At 36.5% G+C, this 12,375-nt stretch overlaps 1 protein-coding gene across 1 annotated transcript in view; it reads left to right on the plus strand.

Moving 5' to 3' along the window:
• RIC1 (RIC1 homolog, RAB6A GEF complex partner 1) overlaps positions 1-12,375 on the plus strand; it is a 71,964-nt gene that overhangs the window by 29,004 nt on the left and 30,585 nt on the right. The window contains exons 4-9 of the mRNA XM_026652334.2: positions 3,812-3,954; positions 4,221-4,357; positions 6,268-6,359; positions 9,171-9,259; positions 11,098-11,242; positions 11,786-11,834. Of these exons, the coding sequence (XP_026508119.1) occupies positions 3,812-3,954; positions 4,221-4,357; positions 6,268-6,359; positions 9,171-9,259; positions 11,098-11,242; positions 11,786-11,834 (655 nt within the window). The remainder of the gene's footprint in view (positions 1-3,811; positions 3,955-4,220; positions 4,358-6,267; positions 6,360-9,170; positions 9,260-11,097; positions 11,243-11,785; positions 11,835-12,375) is intronic.

The raw sequence follows: 12,375 nt of genomic DNA on the forward strand, positions 1-12,375 counted from the left end.
AAAAAAAAAAAAGTTGGGGGGAGTGGAACGAGAAAATAGACCAAAGAAAGTAAAATCTAAGTTGCTAATTGGTAGATGGAAAGTGGAAGCTTATTTGCACGAATACTTCGCCTCGGTGCTTGTCTACAGGCCTTGTCTATGGTGTGGATTTTTTGCCTTGGTGTAGCAGCATCAGTACAAACATCTAATGTAGACATCCTGTACAAGTGTAAAAAATTATTTGCACTGCTGCTGCACATTTGTACACCCTTTAGAAACTCTTAGCTATTTTTCAAATAGCTTTTCTATATTCTGTCTGGCTCATGCAAAATACAGAGTAGTATGGTATACAAAACGGTGGTACCAGTCCTCATACCTACTAAACCTGCTAGGGCAGAGACAAAGGCTGAGTGGAGAACTTGACCTGTGAAGTCCAGGGAAAGCTTCCTTCTTCCATTGGTGAGCACATTTCCCCCCCCCCCCCCCCCCAACTCTGAAAGGTACTATATTGAAGTGTCCACACTGTGCTCAGCATTAATACAAGACGAAAGACCTATTTCCTGCCCTGAAAGAATCAGTCTAAACCAACATCATAAATTTAAGTGCACTGGGTTACTCAGAAAGAAACTCAGTCTGGATTGTTTATAATAGGAGTGACCTTTTTAAAGCTGTAGCACTGTGGGGTAGTGTCTGTGGGTTTTATGGAAGTGATTTTTTTTCAGATGGGACTTGAAAGAAAAGAGGATGGGTACATGATTCACAGATGTGCAAAAGGAAGTTCCAAGTGTAGGGGTGGCATGGAAGAAGGCACAAAAATGATAGTGAAAGAAGGGGGAGAGAGGAAATATAAACACAAGTCGCAGCGGAGTTTTAACTTCCATTTAGCCTCCTCTTTTCAGGGGTGCTTGTGTGTACTGAATTGTTAGAGAGCTTATTCCTTCAGTCTCCCACTTCCCTGGTCCTTCTCGCATGAACAGAAAGCAACAATACCTGAAGTCCAAAGGTGCAAACAATTTGATGTTTATTGGGGTGAACTTCCAGCAAGCTTAAATCCAAGTTCCTTTTTCCTTATTTTCGAATCCCAACTTACTTCCGGTTTGCCCCTAATTTAGATAGTAATATTCTTAGCTATACCTTAACCAATCATTCTACTAAAATTTACCTAAGCAATCCTAACAAATGGTAACATGATTAGCTAACCAGTTATATCCCACCACTTTAATTAGTTTACACCCAGCAAAATTAATTATACAGCACACAGAAACAATCACAGAACCAGACTGAGACCATGCAAATAAACATAGCAAAGTGGGAACTATAATGACAAAACAACACAGAAGTGAGGATTTCACAACTACATATATACAGACATAAGGGTTTCCCAGCTGTGTCTGTTGATAAGTGAGTTCTTACCAGACAGAAAACTATCAAACTAAATTTCCTTTTACATCTTCTAGGCTCTTCCCTTTCTCTGGGGGTGATAGATCGGATCACCTTCCTAACAGCCCCAGATTCTTATTTCAATATGGCTAGTTTGAAATGTGAGGATGTGACCGCACGCTTCCCAGTTTATGCCTGCCTCTTAGCCAAAGGCATTGGCCTAAGAACAGGGCCTCAGACTGTCACAGTGAGAGAAGGCCCTTACACAGATTCTTTCTTTTATACCTCTATAACTAGCTAAATGATAAACATATACCTAAATTCTTAAAGTATAGGCCTTTACAGACAGGCTTGAATATCTATATCCTAACACGAATTATATACATAATGTATGCTATATGCATAGTCTTGTAGAAAGGAAACCTCTATTTTTGACTCATTCTGCAAATATTTAAGGAACACAAATCAATGTTTTAATTTTTACTAAGTTATGAATAGTGCATTGTGGAATTAAATGGGTAGCACTGCTTCAGATGTGTGTTCTTTAGTTATAGCAAGCAATGGACCTCAGATTTTTTTTCATGTTGTAACTTGAATGGTACTCACCCTCACCGCTCCTTAATATTCTGTGGGGAATTTTGAAAAATATTTACAGTAGGTGTAAAAATTAATAATTTTGAACTTTGTATATGTATTACACACTTGAATATGCGACATTAAAGTAATTTTGATACATATGATTATGAAAACTCAAAAATAACCTGAGAAATCAGAATAAATTTAGCAAAAGATTATTTCAGTGTCTCCAGTATAAATTGTGTATTTTGGCTTGTGTGCTTCTATGTAGAATTTGGCCCTGGGTTCAGAGTGCATATAAAATATTTTGTTTGGGAGAAAATAAACATCTTTTGAGTGATTCTTTGTTTTTATGAGGTGGAATGATATGTTAATTCCACAATGAGAGAGAATCTTTCCGGGCACCCTCAACTTCTGCAGATTCTAGGACTTCATTTGAGAAAAATTAAGTTTCTAAGTTGTTGATAGTGAAACATACATAATCAGAGTATAGAGTGATGACATGTTTTCCTATGTCTGCCTGCAAACAGTTCTGTTACATCTGCCTGAGAGCTTTGCAATGCTGAAGCAGAGTGTAAACTGGTCAGAGTTTTGTTAGTTTTAGCTGCTACCATTCAGTGTCCTGTGAGCAGTAGTGAATTTGAAAAGAATCTAGTAACCTTCACTCTACATACCCCTCTGCCCACCTTTGTAGAAAGCCAGAAGGCTCTGGATGTGGGGAGGAAGGGCACTCAGCTTTATCAGACACCTACATTTGCCTAAATAGTCCAGGGACAGCACCCTAGGTCAGAATCCTAGTATTGTCCCTTTTCCCAGCAGAAGATTTCTCATTGAATGGGTGTTGGCTATGGGTAAGAGCATCCCTCCAAATGTTTGACCTTTTGCCTAATAGCCTCTTGCTATTTAGGTGTCTGGTAAATTTCCTAAGTCCTTTGTGGAAGAGTCATGAAAATTAAGAGGTGTGCATTGGTGGATGGGTGGAAGTGAGCGGGTTGTAGAGGAAATACAGGATTGAGGGAGATGGGGAGAGAATATAGGTAGGAGATAGGAAACATGATGTTGGGAGGAAGAGTGATAGGGAGTGAGAAAAGGAGAGGAAGAAAGGAGGAAAACACTGAAAATAACTTGGGGGGGGGAGGGGTAGAAAGAGACCACGTTTTGCTATAGGAAAGAAACTGAACTGAAGCCAGACAGGCAAAGAAAGTGTAACAAAATAAATTACTAACTTTTTTTTTAAGTGAAAATTCAGTACAGTGCATAATACAGCATACAGGTTTTAGCTATTTTAAATTGTAGGGAGCCTGGCTTTTGGGAGGGGTTTAGCAACAACAGGTATTTTTCACTCTGGCAATAGGTATAGGTCTCAGATTAGCAGCTGTCACATAAAGCTTTGATAAGATAAACTCCTCTTCAAACAGGAATTAATTCAGGGAAGTCCTACGGCCTTTGTTATACAGGAGCTCAGACTAGATGATCACAGTGGTCCCTGGTTTTATAATCTATGAATATCAGTAATCTGGTATGATGGTTAAGTAATTGTTACTTCCAATAATTTTACACATTTTTCACTTTCACAAAAAGAAAATAGTCTTTATCGGAGGTTCAGATATCAGTAACACTGCTAATTTTTATCCATTCAATGTTCATGAACTCTGAATTCTTGGAGAAGTGGAAACACCTCTCATATTTTGTTAGTTCAGTATCTTGATAAACCTTTTAACTGCATACTACATCTTCCACAGTGTAACTTGAGTAATTGCTTCCAGACATCTGTTTATCTACAGTGTTATAAAGTAGCATTTTGTTACATGAATAGTCCTCTGAGTGTTTGGTTTAGACAACCCATCTCTGCAGAGTAACAATTGCTTTTCCTCAGTTTGCAGTCCATGCTGGAGGATCTACTGGTTGCTACTGCTGATGGATTGCTCCACCTTATTCACTGGGATGGCATGACAAATGGAAGGAAGGCCATCAACCTATCTACAGTACCATTTTCTGTGGACCTGCAGTCTTCTCGAGGTACTTTCCCACCTCTGTCCCCATCCCCCCTTTATTGGTTAGATACAATGGAAAAAATACCTTCTACACCAAAAATCTAAGTCTGATAACTTTTTCTGCTCTAACAACTGAAGAGGAGAGAGGTTTTTTTCTTCTGTAAATATAGATAATCTAGCCTATTGTACTGAGATCCTATTACAGACAGAGAGAATACTTGAAAGATTGTAAACTCTGGTTAGCAAAATGATTGTGATGACAGTTCTTAACAATTGCTCTTGTTTCATCAGCAGGTTCATTCTTGGGCTTTGAAGATATACACATTAGAGATATGGAATATTGTGCCACACTTGATGGGTTTGCTGCTGTTTTTAATGATGGCAGAGTTGGTTTCATTACCCCAATATCAAGTAGATTCACTGCTGAGGTACAGTTTACTTATTGCTCTTATGACACATGTCTCTTGACGTTAATTTTTCATTTTTAAATGAGTTCTTGACATTCATCTGAATTCTTCAGTACACCTCTACCTCGATATAACGAGACCCGATATAACACGAATTCGGATATAACGCGGTAAAGCAGTGCTCTAGGGGGGCGGGGCTGCGCACTCCGGTGGATCAAAGCAAGTTCAATATAACGCGGTTTCACCTATAACGCGGTAAGATTTTTTGGCTCCCGAGGACAGCGTTATATCGCTGTAGAGGTGTATTAGCTGTAGAGCCACTTCCACTAACATGACTACTAATATGGACAAATATGACTACTAATATGGACAAATAAAACTACTATAGTCCATAAAAATCACTGGAATTAATAATTTTTAGGGCAGGAATTGTGGCCTTGTGGGAAAGCACAGGACAGGATGCTAAGAGATCTGGGGGCAGATAGAGAACAGGTGAAAATTGTCATATTTCTCGTTAAGTCGATTAAACTGTTACAATTTATAACAGCTCAGGATCTGTGACTTTGTTTATGTTCCCAGTTCTGGGGTTTTATTTCTGTTTCTGCCACTGGTTTCCTGTTACCACCTATAAACAGGGAATAATAGAATGGGTGTTTTCCCCAGCTGTGCAATACCTCAGAGGTGATATTCTGCCAACTATTGATTTAAGTGCTTTGAGAGGTGCCTATCACATTTATAGGTATGATTTCTAATGTTTCTATTAGAGAATTATGGTCTTTTCTGAGATGTTTTCTTCACTTTTAATTTCGCCTACAAACTACCCATACAGGGGGAAATCATTATTTTCCTTAACATTCAGGTATTTAGGGGCTTTTTGTCTATATTTAATAATATATATTAAACTTTGTTTTGTTAGATTTCCTTACTTGACTTTTTTATTCTCTACAGAAGGCTTTTTCAGCTTCCTGGATTTTATATTGCTTAAATTTTTAGTATTATCTAGATCCATCAGTTTCAGCTTGGATTTGGTAATGCTTTTTACTTGCATGAGCCTTGCTTGGTACATTCTACTTATTTTTCTGTAGTGCCATAAAAGCACATGGTTTACAATAAATGTTACAAACCTGTTTTACTTTGCTTAACCAGAGCTCTCATTAAATTAAAGCCCATAACCCAGATAACTTCACAGGCATTTTTACATGTCATGCACCTAACTAAATTTTACAACAACCCTACAAAAATGGAGAAAGATGTCAGTTTTTGAGGCAAACTGTGCTTGTTACATGGTTTTATAATTTGTCATTCCTGTAATTTAAAAGACAAACTTTTAGAACATATCAGTGCCTTTAAAAATATCCTGGGCTTTTCCAGTATAGAAGTGTGATCTATTTTACTAAGAGCTGTGGTAAAAGAATAGAGATCTGACTTGGGATCTCTGTGTCAACATCCTTATTTTCTGAAGTGTCTCAATGCCTCCATTAAAGAGCAACATTTTAAAAAATGTTACAAAACATTGTGTTCTCTTAAGTGGTAAAAATCAGAAACTAACAAGAGTGACAACTCAGTATGTACTGTTCTTTTGCCATATTTAAAAGAAAAAGACAGATATGCTTTGCTTCAGGCTATCAAGATATAGCATACATTTGAAAAGACATTTATCTGGACATAATTTCTATCTTGAAAAAGAGGAGACATCTTAAAATTTTAAAAAATGTAGGTTTTAATTCCTCTTGGCCCAATGCAGTAGTCAGTCCTCCGGTCTCAGAGCGCCCCATGTCTTCTATGGTCATTGGTCACATCTGTGAATTCAGTGGGAGGTCCATGTATGGAGGGATGCAGATTGGGCCCACTTAGATGAATTAATGTGCTGCGTAAATAACATCTCTTGAAGCCTCCTTTTTTTTTTTTTTTTTTTTAAATCCCCCTTGCAGCAGCTCCGTGGTGTTTGGGCACAAGATGTTTTTGATGGAACTTGTGTGGCAGTAAATAACAAATACAGATTAATGGCATTTGGATGTGCTAAGTAAGTTCTATATTGCTACTCTAAAGGTCTGATGGGAAAGGTTTGGGGGGTTTTAATGAAACATAGACACAGTTTCCTCTATTTAGTACTACCTTATAAGAGTACAAAGTTGCATTGTTGGAACTTGTAAACTAATGAATAGGTGTTCCATTGTAGGTTCCATTTTGCTGTGGCTTGTAAAGAAATGTCAAAATGTCTTAAATTACAATATAATGAAGCAATGCCCCACAAGTGAATTGTTTTTGCTATTTTTTTCTATAATAAAAATTAAGCTGTAAGCTTACTGGAGGATACCAGGGGCATATTACAAAGTAAACTCTCAAATATAAATACCTCAGTGATACAGACTAAATATGGGAAATGCCACTGGTTATGGTATTTCTTTAATGTAATTTGCTATATAAATGTTTAAATTGGATTCTTTGTCACTTTGGGTGAGACAACAGGGTTCCTCATTTTCTCTGTTCCCACTCTGTTCTCAGAAAATCGTTGTCCTGAGTTTGTCTCATCAGAGCTGCCATTGGGATTTCTTGAGCGCACTGTGGTTATTGCTTTCTCCCTGCATCTTAAGAGCAAACACATTTTTACCAATAAAGTTTTTAAAGATAAAATTAGTGCCTTATATTTCTTGGATGAGATTTTTTTTTTTTTAATTTAAATGACTGAATTGCCTGTTTTGCTTTTTTTTTTAACCTTTGGCTTCTACAGTTTTAGAAGAGTTTAGTAGAGTTGTAGAAAATTTAAATTAATTATGGATTAAAAAAATTATAAGCAATGACGGGACTGCACTTTGTTACTAACAATGGAAATACAAATATACAAATGAAAGCTATTTAGAGAATTTCTCCGACCGGATTTATTTTTAGCCATGTGGCCTGTACTGCTAAAACTTGAAATGGATTATCCATGTAATAATGTGAAGACAAGGTTTAGAGGGGACAATAAAGACTTTCTACCATTTTTTTAACAGCCAACGATTCATTTTTATTGATTCCCCCCCCCCAACTAGAAAAAACACCATGAAAAGATATAAATAGTGTACCATTCTTCTACTGATCTATTTATTATCTGATCTTGTTAGATGCTCAGCATCCTGGACTGACACTGAAGTGCTCAATTTTACATATGATAGGATAGTTTCAGTACAGTTTGTGTGTATGCTATACTTTTTCTCCCAGTAAACATTGAATCATTTGAGAAGTGCACCACTATGAAGAGCAGAAGAGAGACTTATTTCAACTGGCAACTTCTTCGATCGAAGGAAGTGACTTCACTAATGTAGTTCTTGCTTCTAGTATTTTTTTTTTTTTTTTAATTTTAGTTTACATTTTTACATGGCTAACTATAAATACATTATTTCCTTTGTGGCAACTACCACAGAGTAAAACTCTGAGCTGTGCAGCTAATGGACACTAGGATGTACATGTAGATTTGCTCTCTACAAACACTCCAAGGTGAAACCATATGCACCTTGTTTTTTCACCACATCTGAACTCCTGTTTTTATGCTTTTTTTTAACCAATATTAAACAATGCTGTTTAAAACTAAAGGGGTTTTGCCATTTCTGTAGTTTTCCTATCGTTTAAAGACATTTGTCTATTTTCTTCCTTCTATACTTAAAGTATAAATGCAACAATTTGTAGAAAAAGTGTGTGAGGGAAGAGGAGTCACTGCCAGTGAACTAGCAGTTGTACTCTGTTTGAAACTGTCACTTTACTCACACTTCATTTCCAATTTAAAAACTTTTTAAATAGGCTTCAGGAGCAGGCTTCCCAAACTCAAACTAGCAGGATTAGTTTGGAATAAGATGTGCGTTTTTAAAATCAATAGGGCTAACATGTGACTAGAGAACACACATTACAGCCACTATTGACAGAATACTCAGTTCTATAGTATAGAATGTAAGCTGAGAAGAGATACTTAGCAAATTTGCTAGGTGGCTGGGCACCTTTTTACATTGAAAAGTTGAAAATATAGAAACTCTGATCTGCTAAACTACTGTCTCGCCCCTCCTCCTCCTCCTCCATTTCAATTCTCCTTGTTGGGTATAAATTTGTCTCACCCATGGGGTAGCTATTTTCAGAGCAAATTATAAGAATTTGGGCCATCTGTGGTTTAGTCTTCCAATTGTCTGCTTTTGGGCATATATTTAATTAAATACTGTTGTATTCTTTTAGTTCTCCTTTTTATGGATTTGTTCTTATTTTATTTTATTTTTGAATAATAAAGCACCCTTTATATGCCATGGGGTAGTACGAAACAGACTTCTGGCATCACAATAAATAGTGCATCAAATCAAAAGGTCTTCCATGGGGATTATTATGAACTTGGAATCCATGTAAAAATTTACAATTTATAGAGTGTTTTCATTGATCCAAATAGTATTCAGTGCAGTGGTAGTTTCATAAATCTGTCTTGAGTCCTACATTTCATGTTTTAAATGTTAACTGACAGAGTGTGTCAGTCTCCAGTCTGCAAGAAAAAAATTTAATCCTAAATATCAAGAACTTTTAGTATTAACAAACATGAATATTTTACTAGTTTAATAGCAATCTAAAAATCTCTCATGTTTAATTGTATAATTATTTTTGCTTTGTGATAAGAATTTAACCTGTTAAATACGGTGTAAACTTGAAACTGCCTTTTTTTTAATCTGCTTTTAAATACATTGGTGTTTATGAATTATAAATCAGGCACTTTTGTGAACTGAGGGCCCCTTTTATACAATCTAAATACCAGTTTTTACATGTTGTAAGAGTTACATAGGTTTTTAAAAGTGTTTGAGCATAAAATGTGTGTCATCTCTTCCAGTGGCTCTGTGCAAGTTTATACAATAGATAACTCCACAGGAGCCATGCAGTTGTCTCATAAGTTGGAGCTGACACCAAAACAATATCCTGGTGAGTTCTCATATGCTAACTTTCTTACCAGAGTTTGCAGTTGTGTTTTATGAAGATCATGCTGATTTTATGGAACATGTAAAATTGTGTGAGTGTCATGATGTTTCTTGTAAATATTCTGAAAACACAACGTAATGCTCGTTAATAATTTTAACTATCTTTATGCCATGATTTCCAAATACACACAATTTAAAATAGAACATTGATTTTTTGTCACAGTGATTTGAAAAAAAACTCATTTTGTTTTCATGTTTTGAGTCTACACATTATTGCATTTTTCAGGAATTAAAGAATATTGCATATACTATCCAATGCTAGTCAACATGTTTGTTATTTATGGTAACAAGTTTGTTTTATTAGTAGGCTTTTACTTGTGTGTGCTTATGTTTGTCTCCTGGGTGCTTTTAATTGACTGATTTGGATATAGTTGTCTTGTGAAATAAGTCAAAAGTTTGCAAATGAGGTGTGGATCTCTTATTTAATAGCTTACTTTAGTAAGATTTAGATAGGAATGCTTTAGTGTTTTCCTTTAAAAGATGTAAATCTTGGTATTTTACACATTACTTTCTTATTAGGTTTTAAGTCCCTCTGCTGGTCAAGTGAGAAATAACATTGGACTCGTAGTAGAAAAGTTGTGTTCTGTTTTTAGGTCTTCCTTAATTCCTCTCTATGAATCGTCTGTACAACAGCACAAGGTGCTCTGGCTAGATAATACCCAACCTGAACAATACCAAACTCTAGTCTTGCTTGACCGGTGTATTTGGATGTTGACTTTGAATACAGGATTCAGACTTCCCTTTCCTCTTTCTCCTTTGATATAAATGCAGAACAAAATCCTCTTTTCCAGTGCTACTCTGATATATTGTAAGAGGGACATGAAGTATTGTTTGTCAAAATATGTAGTGAGTAAATCAAGTGGTAAGAATTTGCATAGTGGACTTAAGACAATTCACATCATTTCTATGTAGTTCTATAGAAAACCTTGCAGGATCTCCCAAATGCTAGCAAAAAAATGCTCCAGGAGTCCAGTGCACTTCAGTTGACTGCTCTGCGATATGTTACTTGAACATTAGACACTGTAATTTTCCTCACAGAAGGCATAAAAAATATGAACAGACCTGGTGGGGAGGCAGGGCCGGCTCCAGGCACCAGCTTAACAAGCAGGTGCTTGGGGCAGCCAAGGGAGAGGGGCGGCACCTGCAGCAATTCAGGGGCGGCAGGTCCCTCACTCCCAGCGGGAGGGAGGGGCCTGCCGGGGGACGGCCCCCGGGGGGGGGTTTTTTTTTTTTTTTGCTTGGGGCGGCAGAAATGCTGGAGCCGGCCCTGTGGGGAGGGATAGATGAAGAGGTAAATATGTATGCCTTATGATTTGTACCGGTCCTAGTACAAATGTTTCAAGAACATGTCATCCATGTAAAGATATGAACATTGTAATGCTGCCAAGGTCAGTGGGGACCAAGGATGATCTAATGAGTTAAGTGCTGATTGTATAAGCTAAAGATGCCTTAGGGCAGCTGTAAACTCTTAGCTTTCCAAGATAGGGAATTATAAATATATTCCCTTTGAGTAGGTGTATTCCCACCCCTCATGTACTTCAATAGAGAATTCCCATGATTTCGATCAAATCTTGGGGAAGAATTCATATTGTGGTGTTCATATGATCTTTTTCATTCCTTTTTGACATGCTGAGATTTGTGAAGCCGAAAAGGATTCTAACTCAGCAAATCAGAAAAATAACAAAGCATTCTTGTATTTAATACAAAACTGTGTGCACAACATGGTGAAAGCAGCTAAATCATTATTTTGAAGCTTTTCATGTATGTTTTCCTGTCTAACAGATATTTGGAACAAAACAGGACCTGTAAAACTGATAAGGTGGTCTCCTGATAACTGTGTTGTTATGGTTACCTGGGAATGTGGAGGCTTGTCCTTATGGAGCGTTTTTGGTGCCCAGCTTATCTGTACTTTGGGAGGAGATTTTGCGTGAGTAAATATCAGCTAGTTACAAGAATTATGTACCTTGAAAAAGAATCTCTGCATTCTTTCGTATTTGACTTCTCAATCACTGGACAATTCTTTAAATGATCGATTAGTAGTTTTAGATTATTTTCTCGAGCTATTTTGTGCTTCCCTAGAGGCCAGAAAACACTGACTCAATTTAAGCAAGGAGGCAGGTTTGAAAATAACAGTACTGCCTTTTTTGAGGTAGTCTGTGTGGCCAGCAAAGCTCATCACCCTAAAGAAAAAACTGGAAGGAAAATATTAAAATCCTCTTTACTTTCTGTAAATGGCATGCTACATTTTAATAGCATCCAGTGTAACCAAAAGCACGAACTTGGAGAGCTCTTGCATTAAAAAAAAAGTGGCAGTGGCTTTGCATGTAAGCAGTAGCATGAATCAAATAGACCGTATGGCTTGAGCCTTGAGTAAAAATATAAATACTAAGACAATGCTGACATAGCAAGATTTTTTTTTTTTCTGTGAATCAATTTAGTTTCAAGTCAAACTTATTGTGTTCTATTTTAGTTATCGGTCTGATGGTACCAAAAAAGACCCTCTAAAAATCAGCTCTATGGTAAGTACAATTGTAAATAGCAACACACTAAGAAGTCTAGTTGAGTCTCATTTATTTACTTTTTATTAGAAAAAAAAATGCAGGTAACCCAAACTGTTTTTTCAATAAATGTAACAAGTAGCTATACTGTTTTGTTTTGTTTTTAAAAACAAAAACACACACACAACTGTTCAGTTTGTCTTAAACTAATTACTGGGCGTGTTTTGGTATGCATGCTTAACCATAAGGGGCCGGCTTTATTTTGGTATTACTCTTAATTAAGGATGAGTAAGATAACTAGATGAGCTCTGTGGCTTAACTTTTCTATTTCATGCAACTTGGAACAATAAATAAACCTCTCTACCTCAGAATACCGTGAGACTGAAAACTTCATGGCCATAACTTTAATTTTTCCCTTAAAGCTCTTTACAAAACTGTTTGGTGACTTTTTGTTTTAACACAAACAGAAATTAAAACTATAGAGCAGTTAAAACAGTTCTTGATGTATCTGTATTGTGAATTGGTCTGAAATTCTGCCAGTCTGAGTCAAACATTCGTAAAA

This window comes from Terrapene carolina, unplaced genomic scaffold (genome assembly GCF_002925995.2).
Source record: "Terrapene carolina triunguis isolate 2854851 unplaced genomic scaffold, T_m_triunguis-2.0 Scaffold113, whole genome shotgun sequence".
NCBI classification, from domain to species: Eukaryota; Metazoa; Chordata; order Testudines; family Emydidae; genus Terrapene; species Terrapene triunguis.